The sequence below is a fragment of the Loxodonta africana genome, chromosome 15 (assembly GCF_030014295.1).
Source record: "Loxodonta africana isolate mLoxAfr1 chromosome 15, mLoxAfr1.hap2, whole genome shotgun sequence".
In the NCBI taxonomy this organism is placed as follows: Eukaryota; Metazoa; Chordata; class Mammalia; order Proboscidea; family Elephantidae; genus Loxodonta; species Loxodonta africana.
In genome coordinates this window covers 78,282,623-78,296,652 of record NC_087356.1, presented here as the reverse complement: position 1 = coordinate 78,296,652, position 14,030 = coordinate 78,282,623, and the positions used below count along the sequence as shown (strand labels likewise).

General features: G+C 45.7%; 2 protein-coding genes across 5 annotated transcripts; one reads left to right on the top strand and one right to left on the bottom strand.

Annotated features, from left to right (window-relative positions):
• Positions 1-1,596: 1,596 nt before the first annotated feature.
• CENATAC (centrosomal AT-AC splicing factor) lies at positions 1,597-11,703 on the top strand. Of its 4 annotated transcripts, XM_003418256.4 has the most exons (11): positions 1,608-1,808; positions 1,894-2,057; positions 4,780-4,878; positions 7,843-7,909; positions 7,984-8,046; positions 8,389-8,453; positions 8,623-8,725; positions 10,111-10,141; positions 11,105-11,194; positions 11,274-11,406; positions 11,491-11,703. In XM_003418256.4, exons 1-11 carry the CDS (start codon positions 1,689-1,691, stop codon positions 11,546-11,548), a joined length of 993 nt encoding a protein of 330 aa, XP_003418304.1. In that variant the 5' UTR covers positions 1,608-1,688; the 3' UTR covers positions 11,549-11,703. The 4 variants fall into 4 exon arrangements, with proteins under 4 accessions (XP_064125043.1, XP_023413976.1, XP_064125042.1 ...); XM_023558208.2 differs by lacking the exons at positions 11,274-11,406; positions 11,491-11,703 and adding an exon at positions 8,992-9,085 and having other exon boundaries at positions 1,599-1,808; XM_064268972.1 differs by having other exon boundaries at positions 1,606-1,808; positions 11,274-11,703.
• RPS25 (ribosomal protein S25) lies at positions 11,669-13,656 on the bottom strand. Its single transcript, XM_010597923.3, has 5 exons — positions 13,524-13,656; positions 13,197-13,292; positions 12,360-12,543; positions 11,810-11,908; positions 11,669-11,716 (listed from the first exon to the last, which is right to left on the bottom strand). Exons 1-4 carry the CDS (start codon positions 13,524-13,526, stop codon positions 11,814-11,816), a joined length of 378 nt encoding a protein of 125 aa, XP_010596225.1. The 5' UTR covers positions 13,527-13,656; the 3' UTR covers positions 11,669-11,716; positions 11,810-11,813.
• Between the last annotated feature and the right edge of the window lie 374 nt (positions 13,657-14,030).

Here is a 14,030-nt window from a genome sequence, read left to right as displayed (position 1 = left end):
AGAGGAGTCACCTTTAAGAGTGGAGGGTAAGGGCCAAAGGAGGATGGAAGATAGTAGTCAGAGTAGAACTTCAGAGTTTGGATTCAGAGAAGAAGCAATTTTGAGGGGACAAGGTCCCAGGTTCACCCCACCAGGGGGATGATGGAAGGTCAAGGAGTTGGGTCATCAAGGAGTATGGGTCATCAACATGGATCACAGTCTGCAGAGGCTAGAGCCTAGAGTGCATCTCCAATAGAAAGTCAAAACCTGAAATGAGTGTCTGGGCCTGGACTGCGTAGACTTTACTGTAGAGACCCACACACCCCGTAGCCCCTCCAGGTTAATACACCAGAACTGGTAACAAAAATCAAAGGGAAGTTTGGGAATCTGAGTCAGCTCTGTGGCTCATTCTATAAGAGGGTGGAGCAGAAACAGCCTGAGGCTGTCTAGCCCTGTGAGGGAGCAATTCACCTTAGGCCCTAAGGCTTAAAAACCAAACTCATAGCGACCCTATAGGACAGGGTAGAACTGCCCTGTAGTTTCCAAGGAGTGCCTGGTGGATTCAAACTGCAAACGTCTTGGTTAACCTCTTGGTTAAGGCTCAGGGGAGCAGGAAAGACAGGCTGCTGATTCTGGGACAAGTGATTTGCAAAAAATGAATGAAAATTCCACCAGATTAGCACTTAGATTAAAAATGTCTGCTCACTCTCAGCAATAATCCTGCAATGAGCCAGAGAGGCTGCCTCCACTACTTAACACCTGTGCTACCTTCCAAAATTACTTACCTCCTGGAGCTTCAGTTTCCCCAATTATAAAATGATGATACTAGTACACCACATAGGGTTATTGGGAGGATTAAGTCAGGTCATTAATGCAAAGCTCTGCACACACAGTCATTGTTGTTAGCTGTTGTCCAGTCGGCACCCGAACTCATGGCCAGCCCATGCACAACACAGCAAACGCTGCCTGGTCCTGGCCACCTTAGTCTGGAAGCTCCACTGTAAACTTGTTAACCATCATAGCCACATGCAAGCCTCCACTGACAGGCAGGTGGCCGCTGCATACGAGGTGCTTAGGCTGGGAACTGAACTGGGGATTGAACCGGGTCTTCCACATGGCCCGTGAGAATTTTAACACGAACACACCACTGTCGCCATTTGGACAGTTAAAAACAAACCAACCAACCAACAAAACAAACCAAACCAGGTGCCACCCAGTTGATTCTGACTCATGGCGACGCCATCTGTGTCAGAATACAACTGTGCTCCATAGGGTTCTCGATGGCTGATTTTTCAGAAGTAGATCGCCAGGACTTTCTTCCGAGGTGCCTCTGGGCATCCGTTCAGTTAGTAGCCAAACACTTAAACCGTTTGCGCCACCATACACAGTAAGCAGCCTATAAATATTAGCTATGACTTGTTACGTTGTCTAACTTCCCGTTTTCACGTAACCTGTTGCGTGCGCACTTTCCCGCGCAGCTGCACCGTTCTGCTGACCTCACCGCCTTCCAGGGCATTGACGACTGCCGAGTTTGAACCTAGAGATGGAGGCGGAAGGAAGCCTCGCGCAGCCGCAAAAGGGCTTGTAATGGTGCCGGCCCGCCGCTAGGGGCCGCGGCAGCCGCCGGGTTCGCCCCGCCCCCGAGGGTCAGAGGTCATCGGATGGTGCGCGATCAGAAGGAAGTCTCCTAGGTACCCAGTCCTGGGCCCATGGCGCCGGCTCATCACTGCCCTCTGTGCCGCCAGACTTTCTTCTGTGGTCGCGGACACGTCTACAGTCGCAAGCACCAGCGACAGCTTAGGGCGGCTTTGGAGCGGCTCCTGCCCCAGGTGCTGACGGGAGGCTGAAGGGGGCTGGGGCGCCCTGGGGCGGGGACGCGGGACTGCATCTCCCCTTTCTACCCTGTCCGCGCAGGTGGAGGCCGCCAGGAAGGCGGTCCGCGCCGCGCAGGTGGAGCGCTACGTGCCCGAGCACGATCGGTGCTGCTGGTGTCTGTGCTGCAGCTGCGAGGTGCGGAAACACCTGAGTCACGGAAACCTGACCGTACTGCACGGGGGGCTGCTGGAGCATCTGGCCAGGTGAGATCCGGGCCGGGAGCCCCATCGGCCCCCTCGCTTACATACGTGGGAGGACCGAGGTTAGGAGCGAGGAAGGATGCTTTTGTGATTTGATCAGGGTGGATGGATTGAGTCTGCTGCAAAAGACCTCTTTAAAGTGTTTAAAGAAAAAAAAGTCGCTTTGAGGACTACAGTGTCCCTGATCCAATGCATGGTATTTTTTTTTATTGTGCTTTAAGTGAATGTTTACGATTTAAGTCACTTTCTTGTACAAAACTTACACACACATTGTTACCTGACCCTAGTTGCTCTCCCTACAATGTGACAGCACACTCCTCCTCTCCACCCTGTATTTCCTGTGTCAATTCAACCATCTCCTGTCCCCCTCTGCCTTCTCATCTGGCCTCCAGACAGGAGCTGCCCATATAGTCTCATGTGTCTACTTGAGCTAAGAAGCACACTCTTCATCAGTATCATTTTATGTCTTATAGTCCAGTCTAATCTTTGTCTGAAGAGTTGGCTTCGGGAATGGTTTTAGTTTTGGGCTAACAGAGTGTTCGGGGGCCATGTCCTCTGGGTCCCTCCAGTCTCATTCAGACCATTGAGTCTGGTCTTTTCACTAGAATTTGAGATCCGCATCCCACTTTTCTCCTGCTCCTTCAGGGATTCTCTGTTGTGTTCCCTGTCGGGGCAGTCATTGGTGGTAGCCAGGCACTGTCTAGTTCTTCTGGTCTCAGGCTGATGTAGTCTCTGGTTTATGTGGCCCTTTCTATCTCTGGGGCTCATATATTCCTTGTATCTTTGGTGTTCTTCATTCTCCTTTGCTCCAGGTGGGTTGAGACCAATTCATGCATCTTAGATGACCGCGTGCTAGTGTTTAAGACCCCAGATGCCACTCACCAAAGTGGGATGCAGAATGTTTTCTTAATACACTTTGTTATGCCAGTTGACCTAGATGAAGGCATGGTATTTTCAGTCGCATCATATGTGTGCAAAAGCTGGACAAGGGGTAAGGAAGCCGGAAGAATTGTTGTTAGGTGCTGTGGAGTCAGTTGTGACACACAGCGACCTTATTCACAGAAGAACAAAACACTGCCGGCCCTGCACCATCCTCACAATCATTGCTATGCTTGAGCCCATCGTTGCAGCCAGTGTGTCAATCCAACTCATTGAGGGTCTTCCTCTTTTTTTGCTGACCCTCTACCTTACCAACCATGATGTCCTTCTCCAGGGACTGATCCCTCCGGAAAACATGTCCAAAGTATGTGAGACAAAGTCTCGCCACCCTCCTTTCTAAGGAGCATTCTGGCTGTACTTCTTCCAGGACAGATCTGTTCGTTTTTTTTTTTTTTTAATTGTATTTTATATGAAGGTTTACAGAACAAACAGAACAAGCCAGTTTCTCATTAAACAGTATACATTATTGCTTTATGACATTGGTTGGTTATGACATTGGTTCACACCACCATGACATGTCAACACTCTACCTTCTTGACAGCTTTCATGTCCTCTCCTGCCTTCTAGTCCTTGCCCCTGGGCTGTTGTTGCCCCTTTAGTCTCGTTTTGTTTTATGGGCCTGTCTAATCTTTGGAGGGTGACTCTCGGGAGTAATGTCACTACTGAGCTAAAGGGCCATCCGGAGGCCATACTCTCGGGGTTTCTCCAGTCTCTGTCAGGCCAGAAAGTCTGGTCTTTTGTAAGTTAGAATTTTATTCTACATTTTTCTCCACCTCTGTCCAGGACCTTTTATTGTGATACCTGTCAGAGCAGTTGGTGATGGTAGCCAGACACCATCTAGTTGTACTAGACTCAGTTTGGTGGATGCCGTGGTAGACGTGGTCCATTAGTCCAGATCTGTTCATTTTTCTGGCAGTCCATGGTATATTCAGTATTCTTCACCAACATCATAATTCAAATGCATCAGTTCTTCACTCTTCCTTATTCATTGTCTAGCTTTCAAATGCATATGAAGTGATTGAAAATACCATGGCTTGGGTCAGGTGCATCGTAGTCCTCAAAGCAACATCTTTGCTTCTTAACACTTTAAAGAAGAATCGATGCCTTTGAATTATGGTGTTGGCGAAGAATATTGAATATACCACGGACTGCCAGGAGAACAAACAAATATGTCTCGGAGGAAGCACAGCCAGAATGCTCCTTGGAAGCGAGGATGGCCGAGACTTCATCTCTCGTACTTTGGACATGTTACCAGGAGGGATCAGTCCCTGGAGGAGGACATCATGCTTGGTAAAGCAGAGGGTCAGTGAAAAAGAGGAAGACCCTCAACGATAGGGATTGACACAGTGGCTTCAACAATGGGCTTAAACATAGCAACAATTGTGAGGATGGTGCAGGGCCAGCAGTATGTCATTCTGTTGTAAATAGGGTCACTGTGAGTTGGAACCAACTCGATGGCACCTAACAGCAACAACATAGGTATTGTCAGCCTTGGTAGGAGGGGTTTTATGGTTGCCATGGTCCCAGTGGTATTGGTGGTCTAGTGCGAAAGCCAACTGGACATCAGCTGACTCAAGATCACCGCCCATCACCCCCTCCAGATTATCACATTTTTATTGGAATCAGGGAGACTTGAGATCTTGAAGGGACTGGTAACAGGATTCCTCTGTCAGCCTTTACCAGAGGCAGAAGTGGAAACCCAGATGTCAGAGTGCATCACTTATCTCACGTTTAGGTGTCTGAGTGATAATCTATAGCTGAGATTGCTCATGCTCTCCATTCTCAGCCCAGAGCACAAGAAAGCAACCAACAGATTCTGGTGGGAGAACAAGGCTGAGGTCGGGATGAAAGACAAGTTTCTGATCTCCCCCCAGGATTATGCAAGGTAAGTCACTGGTTAGGAGAGTTGAAGTAGCAGGTGAATTCTCTGGATCTGTGTCAGGTATGAGACCTTCCTTTATTAATTGGAAAGCCTGCTGTGTCTTCATAGCAGTCATTATTCTAGGCAGTATTTGGACACAAAAGAAGTATGACATGAAAGGTTTATAATCTAGTTGGGGAATGGAATTTACAGTGCATGTAGCAAATAGAGAACAGTATATAAAAAGGTAAATATGTTGCTGTGATCAACTACTTAAATGTGTGGTACAGAGAATCCTACAGCCCTGTTTTTACTGGGCATCCAGTGCCCACTTTTAATAGTTCTGGATCCTATTTTAGCTGGACTGTGAAGTGCAGGAAGCTGGTGAGCACAGAGGCAGAGCCAGAGGAGGAGGATACATTAAAGCCTTTCACTCTTAACTGAGACTACCCTGGTAGCGCAGTGGTTAAGACCTATGGCTGCTAACCAAAAGGTCGCCAGTTCGAATCCACCAGCCACTCCTCGGAAACCCTATGGGGCAGTTCTACTCTGTCCTGTAGGGTCGCTGTGAGCCGGAATCAACTCAACAGCAACGGGTTTGGTTTTTGGTTTTATGCTAAAATTATGGGGTGTGGAACCCAAGGGGATCTCAGAGCCGGGAAGTCACAGAAAAACTCACGGTATCCATTTTTCCTGTCTACCCGGTGTGGAGAATAAGGAGCGGAAGATAAGAATGCCTAAATCCCACCTCCTTGTCTTGAAATCTGTGGTTCAGATTGGGAGGAGATGGAAAACTGAGGACAAAAAGCACTCCTCACATCTTGACCTGGATCCATATGGTTTTGTAAATACAGTTGAGCAGATGTTTTAATTAAGGATGAAATGAGGATGAACTCTGAACTGATATGGAGTGATTTCTAGTATATTTTACTTGAAAAAGCAAGGTGCAAGAGAACATATATATTATGCTACCTTTTGTATAAAAAATAAGAATATATATATATATATACACACACACACATAGACACGGAGCCCTGAACCCACCAGCCACTCCTTAGGAGAAAGATGTAGCATAGCAGTCTGCTTCCATAGATTTAAAAGCTTTGGAAACCCTACGGGGCAGTTCTATTCTGTCCTACAGTGTCACTGTGAATCGGAATCAACTTGATGGCAACAGGTTTGGTTTTTTATATATATATACATATACATACACATATACACAGTTTGTGTGTGTATCTATTTCTAACGATTAAAACAACTGCAAAGAAATCTTGAACTTTGCTTAGTTTTATTGTTTATAGCAGTACTGGTATTATTCTGAAACCTTTTTGTGTGTACTGTAGGATAAAACAACTGAGTAAATATATTGACGTTGTAGGAACCAGGGTTTAGACTATGGCAGAAGAGAGATAAAAGTAAGGAAGAGGTTGGTGTTGGAGCTGAATAGGGAGGTAGGTCATGCGGCCTGGAACAGTGAACCCTCCATACCAGTAAGATCTTTGCTTACACTCAGATTTTTGTTTCTAAATACTATTTTCTACTAAAAGGTACCGGGGCTCATTGGCGAAATGGTTAATTTCAGGTTTGGAGCAGAGAAAGTACAAAGTGAGCCTGGAACGTATTGTGCTAGAAACCAAGGAAATGCTCAAAGACTAACGGAGTCATGTCCAGAGGACACAGGAGCTTGAAGAGGCTCTCACTAGCCAAATATGGGATCATTTGAACATCAAAAAGAATGACATCATAATTAGGATAGGATCACCATATATGTGTATTTATATAGAGAGATTTTTTAAAAAATCCAAACCTGGATGATACTTTTGAGATTTATGGGGGGCTAATTTTTTAATAATGATTATGCCCGGACAGCTGACATAAACTGAGTCAGTTCTGGTTTCCTTCATCGTAACAAGTTGAATTAAAAAAAAAATCAATAACTTTGTAATGATGTTTTCAAAAAGAGAGAAAGAAAAGGGAAAGATCTTTTATCAAAAAAATGCCAGCAAATAAATGAACACAGAATGGTAGAAATTAAAAATCACCATTCTGGAACCTCCAGCGTAATACCTGATTCAGGCAAGGCTTATCAGTGGATGCCAGAACCACTGGGTGAAAGCTTATAAGAAAACAGAATATTCATACAGTCTCAGAGTCTTACAGCACAAATTATTTTCAAAGGGAAAAAAAAGCACCTTTAAAATGGAGAGGTCTAAATGGGCCAGCCTACCATTGCTAATAGCATCAGTCTTGACATTTATACTGTGATAAAAAAAAAAAAAAAAACGGGAATATCATCAATGTGGTATTCTTGCCAGAAATGTTCAACCTCAATTCTAAGGAAACTGATGAATGTGTGATGATGGGCAAGATCTGGCCTGGGCTCTTCAGAGGATTCAAAATAATAAAGACAAAGGGAAGCAATAGGACTGTTCCAGACTGGAGGAAGACGTTAACACGGCCAAACTCCGTGTATGAACTTTCATGGACTGGATGCCCATTGGACTTTGGGATTGGTGATGGGGTTGAGGAGCAGAGGAGGTATAAAGAACAGTTTTGAGACAATTGACAATTGGGGAAATCTGAGTGTAAGTTATGTTTGATGTTGTTCAATTATTATTGATTTTCTCAAGTGTTGTAATGATTTTGTGGTCTTATAGCATGTTTCTGTTCGGAGATGCACACTGAAATATTTAGGATTATAACTTTTTGATTTGGCAAAAAGGAAATGTATGTGCATAAATCTGTATCTGTCCATCTATATGTAGAAGAGAGAAGTGGAGCCAGTGTAGCAAACCGTTAACAGTGAATCTGGGTGACAGATACATGAGTGTTTCCTGTACTATTCTTTTGTTTCTGTGAGTCTGAAATTTCTCAAAATTAAAAAAAAAAAAAAATCTACTGCTGAAGAGACCTTTAGTTTTCACAACTGGCAGAGTTTGACTACTGGCAGGGGCTGGAACTCTGGGCTGACTTGCTCCCTTCTTTTAGATTCAAGAAATCCATGGTGCGAGGTTTGGATTCATATGAGGAAAAAGAGGATGAAGTGATCAAAGAGGTAAGTTAGATACAGGCGTCTGGGGAACCCAGCCCCCATAAGCCTATATCCCATCTAAGCAGCCTCTCCCACAGATGGCGGCTCAGATCCGGGAGGTGGAGTACAGCCGGCAGGAGATGGTTCGGTCTGTCTTAGAGGTTGGTTTCCCTCGGAGGATCCAGAGCAGTATCCACATCCACTGGTCCCTGGCTCAGCCAGGCCCAGCATCTCACCTACCAGCTCTAAGAGGACTCGTGGGCTCTACTCATCTGCTTGAAGTCCCAGAAATCCCTTACATGTCCACCAGGGGCAGGCCTTGTCAGCGGAGAAGACATGGGCAGTGCTGGGAAAGAGGGAGGGTAGGGTTTGCAAGGTGGGCAGCACCACCCATAGGGCCAATCTGTTTCCTTCTTATGATACTGGGGTCTACAGGGTAGGGCATGGTCTAGGCAGGCACTTAAGCATCCTAGACACATTTATTTTTCCTGAATCAAACTCAGCCTCAGACAATGCCAGACCCAGAAGAGGGCTCTTCAACACCTGGAAGCTGGAAAGACAAAAACAGGTAAGACTGTTGTTGGGAGTTTGCTGTATCACAGTTAGAGCTTTCTCTAATCTCTCGGCTGAGAAACAAGAACGTATCTCATCTCTCTCTCCTCATGGCACTGGTGAGCTTCCTTTACTCTGGCCCAAGGACCTCATCTGCCAGCCTGGTTCCCTTTTCTCTTTTTCAGAGTATCTTCCAGCTCACAGCAGCCCCCCGACTTGGACCTGCCGCTAGCCCCCGAGCTTGACTGGATGGAGACAGGACAACCTCTGACATTCATTGACCATCAGGTACAATGGATAAGCAAGCCAGGAGAGGGCCAATGCCCCCCGTTTCCAGGACACTCCCTTCCTGGTTTTCCACCTACTCCCCAGGCCACTCCTGTTTCCTCTGCAGGCTTTTTCCTCTTGCTGCGCTGCTCCCTAGTAGTGTGTTCTCAGACCTCTTTGCTCACCCTCCCTGGGGATCTTATCCACATCTAGATCTCGCACTCTGTGGAGCCTACAGTTCTAGCTGGAGGCAGAACATTGATACTTAGTTATCTGACATCCCATAGGCATCTGAAACCAAGCTCCACCGCTCCTATGTTTCCTGTCACTATAGATGGAAGATCCTTATCCCTCTCATCTTTCATCTTCCACAACCTGTCAGTGAGTGTCTATGAATTTTACTACCGTAATACCTCAAGTCTGCCTCTGTTCAGCCTTAGGATGATCTCTCCCTACCCCCCTTCCCCACAGTCTCATCACCTGCCACCTCATGTCTGTACTGCAGCTGCAGGGATTGTGCCTCTCCCTTGCCTTTGCATATGTAGTTGCCTTAAATGTGCTTTCCTCCCCTCATCACCCAGTTAACTCTTAATTCCCTTCAGCTGTCAGCTCAAATGTCCCCTTCTCATGGAAGGCTTATCTGAACCAAAAGCCAAACCCATGGCCGTCGAGTCGATTCCGACTTACAGCGACCCTATAGGATGGAGTAGAACTGCCCCATAGTTTCCAAGGAGCGTCTGGTGGATCTGAACTGCCGAGACCTTTTGGTTAGCAGTCGTAGCACTTAACCATTATGCCACCAGGGTTTCCACTTATCTGAACAAGTCACCTTTATTATAAATGGGCATTAAAAAAAAAAAAAAACCCGTTGCCACTGAGTCAATTCCAACTCATAGCAACCCTACAGGACAGAGTAGAACGGTCCCACAGGGGTTACAAAGCTATAATCTTTACCGAAGCAGACCAGGCACATCTTTCTCCTGCAGACCAGCTGGTGGGTTCAAACTGCCAACCCTTCAGTTAGGGGCTGAGTGCTTAACCACTGTGCCACCAGGGCTCCTTATAAATGGACACAGCACCCTGTAAAGCTGCAAATGTTACTGGTGTGATTCACACTATTTCTCTTCTCCCACCATATGTACGCTGTGAGGGCAGGGCTCTGTTCACCTGCCATGTAGTATGACTATTTCCGACAGCTCCGCCATTAAGAACACGAGCCTGCTGAAGACAAGACTGTCCTTCAGTTATCTGTTGTGCTCTTCAACACTTAACATCAGAGTAGAGGACTGGCATTTGTGGTAGTGACTGACCTCCTGGAATCAAAGTCTGCTTTCTGTAGCTATGAGTATCTGATCATCTCTTGGCTTTCATATCTATGATTTTTTTCCCCCTATTTCCAATTATAGGGTATACCAGGAGTCGGCAACATCCACTCAGGTAAGGCCCATTTCTCAAAATGAAGTGGCAATTAACTTTTACAGCATGTATCTAGAATATATAGACATCTCAAAATTCAGTAAGAAAACCCAATAAAAGCACATGAAAAGATGCTCATTATTAGTCACTGAGAAAAAGCAAATTAAAACCTGGGCAGAACCACCACATAGAGTGACTACGATTCTTAACACTGAGCATACTGTTTGGCAACGATGTAGAGGAACTGCAACTCCCAGACACTGCTGATGGGAATGTAAAATGGTGTAACCACGTGGGAAAATCGTTCAGCAGTTTAATAAATATACACCCACTATATGGATCCGGCCATTTCACTCCTGGTTATTTACCCAAGAGAAAAGAAAGCATGTCTGTACAAAGACTTGTACACAGATCTTCAGAGCAGCTTTATTTATGAACAATGGAACAGTATTCCAACAAGAATGAACTAATGATACATGCAACATACATGAGTCTTAAAAGTATCTGGCTTTTAAGCCAGACCTGCCCCCCGACAAAAGTACATACCTTATTATTTCATTTACATAAAATGCAAACTAATGTATATCGACAGAAAGCAGTTGCCTTGATAGGGGCAAGGGTTCAAGAAGTGACAGGAATAAAGGATTCTGATGGGGTACCCAGATACTTGGCGGTGATATCAATTATCTTGATTGTGGTGATGGCTTCGTGGGTGTTTACCTATCAAGTTGTACAATTCAAATACATGCTTTGTCAAAGTAATTTTAAAACATTAGACTACATGATATGTCGGGTACATTGCTTTAAATTAGCCTAGGTTTCTCAATTTTTCAAGCTCCAGAATTCCTCGGTTTTGCCTTTGAATATTACCAGTTCTCAATTAGGTGAGGTGAGCTTACAACTACGGCATGTTTTACAATAGCCTAAAAAAAAAAAAAAAAAAAGACTGCCTTAATTTCAGCCTATTGGGTCTTCCCTTTCCAGGTGCCACGCCTCCCTGGATGGTCCAAGATGAGGAAAACAGTCCCGGGAGCCAACAAATAGGACCCTCCTATGAAGAATTCCTTAAAGAAAGTAAGTAAGTAAACTAATTCAGGAAGGGTAGTGGGTCCTTTAAATTTTCCCACTCAAATAAAATTGTTTATCACTGTAGAAGAAAAAGAGAAATTGAAGAAACTTCCCCCAGACCGAGTTGGGGCCAATTTTGATCACAGCTCTAGCACCAATGCATGCTGGTTGCCCTCTTTTGGCCGGGTCTGGAACAATGGACGTCGCTGGCAGTCCAGGTATAAACCCAGTCCTAGGACCACAGCCCACTACCCCTTTGGAAATCCCTCCCTTCATCCTTTTGATGCCTCATTTCCTTTCAGGCATCAATTCAAAACGGAAGCAAGGAACAAACAGCGATCACGGAAAGGAAAAACCTAATGATACTCTTTCAACTATCCTAAGCTTAAAGCCAAGCCAACAAAACCCTACCTCAGTGTTGTTATTCCTTCCACCAAATCCTTTGTAATTACCTTTCTTAGAAAACAGACATACCCACCCTTTTGATTTAATAAAGTTTTATTTTTCAAAATGTACAGTTGGTTGGACCTGTAAAAAAAATTAAAGAAAAATCAGAACCGTAGTGCCTTGTAAAGGGTACACATGCTTCCTACACCGTGAGCTCCTAGGATTCTTGCTCACCTGTTCATGCATCTTCACCAGCAGCTGGGGCATCTCCACCCTTGGTGTTTCTGGTGTAAATTACTTGAGCTCTGTGTTTTGAAACCAACTTGATAAGTCCTAGGGAAGAAATGATAAGGTCTTCACATGGATGCTACGAGATACTTATAGTTGCCAAAAACTACAAAGGGCGCATTTTCTTCTTAGGAAAGTCACCCTCGTAGAACATTAACTTAAAAATCACTATTCTGTATTATATTTGCCACTACAGACAGCTTAAGTATTTATACTCATCACTAATGTGAAATTATGGTAATTAGACCCACCAATCTATTTTTAAACTTTAGCACATTAATAAAATTATTTTGTCACAAAGGTTTTGTTATTTTGTTAACTATATTTCAGTCGGGTTTCCACTGTAATTCTATGTATTTATCTTATCCATTTGAAAATCTAAGACTGAAATTATTTTTAGAAATTCTCAGCTGCTTTTCCAGTAAAAACACAAGACGGTTAACATGGTTAGGACGACTTAACCCACAAAAGCATACCACTACAACACACCCCTCACCTTTGCTAAGCAGCTCCTGCAGGGCTGCCCTGGCCAGGGAACCTCGAATCTTCAGTCTCTCAGAGACAACAGCTGGCGTTATAAGCTTATAATTGGGAACTTCCTTACAGAGTTTGTCATATGTGGCTTTGTCAAACAAGACCAGGTTATTGAGCTTGTCCCGAACTTTGCCTTTGGACCACTTCTGCTCACAGAAACAAAAGGGAAAAAGTCAGTTCTCTGGCAGAAGCACATTTTCCCTCCCAGGCAACAAATGTCAGAGAAATCTCCGTAACTGGGGCTAGAGTTAGAGTGGCTCTGCACCTTGGCCTGCAGATACCAAGCACACCACCCTCAACTCAATCGGAAAGCCACTATACAAAATAAGAGAGCTTACTTAATGGTATCAAAGACACACTACAGATTGAAAAAAAAAAAATCAACATCTGTGAGGCTTTGAGAGATGGGCTGAGCCCCATGAGGCCAATCAAAATAACCTCAAGTGCCAGAGATTGGAGCAAACGCTTCTTCACTTAATTTTCACTCTCAAGTAGTATGTATCACCGCATTCTCCAAACGAGGCAGCAAGGTTACGGTGAATTAGTAGCGATGAGGACCGCCTCTAGACCCCACAGCCTTAAAAGCCACTTGATACTTTATTCCCACTACAAAGCTACGGGAAACCCTGATGGCAAAATGGCTAAGGTCAGCAGTTCGAACCCGCCAGGCGCTCCCGGGAACTCTATGGGGCAGTTCTACTCTGTTCTACAGGGTCGCTCTGAGTTGGCATCGACTAGACAGCAGTGGCAGTGGGTACAAAGCTACGGAGCGGGCGTCCCCGGTCTCCCTCCCTCTCACCTTCTTTTTGGCCTTGCCCCCAGATTTGTTCACTGGGTCTTTATCTTTCTTGGCCGACTTTCCGGCGTCTTTCTTCTTCTTGTCGTCCTTGGGCGGCTGTAGAAGGAAAGGGGGAGCGCGGCCACGTCTTAAAGCGACCCTGTGCTCCCCTCTACTACTGCGTCCCCCAACCCGCCCAAACTCCACTACCGGAGCACATGGGTGAAGCGACACCGCCGTCTGCCCTGAGCCAGTCCACGGAGCCCTCCCGACCGATGCTGCCTCAACTGAGCCCGAGCACCTCTCCGGCTCTCAGGGCCCCAATGCCCTTACATCCCTGAAGCTTACCATCCCGAAGCTCGAACAGCAGCTACCGCAGCTGCTGCCTCACTAAGATGTCGGACAAAAAGGAAGCGCCGATCACCAACAGGAGCAGAAACCTCCACCCGCCGTAAGTACTTCCGGGGCGGTGGGCGGAGCCACACTGCAGAAGGCGTTGTGCTCGCTATCGTTCCAGAAGCAAGTTAAAGGGCGTGGACTACAATTCCCAAGTAGTACGCTTTAAAAGCTGCCCCAGTATGTCCACTCAGGAGTCCTGTCGTTAAGAGCTCACACTGCTAACCGAAAGGTCAACATTTGAAATTCACCAGCCGCTCCTGGGAAACCCTATGGGGCGTTTCTACTCTGGCCTATACAGTCGCTATCAGTCAATCCACTTCGACAGCAACGGTTTTTTAATGTCCACTCAGGTTGGTGGGTTTTATTGCTAGGCGTGCAAGCTAGATGTGAAGCTGGGATTTTCTGACATTAACGACCGGGAAGGAGAAACAGAACCATTTACTAGGTCCCGGGGGC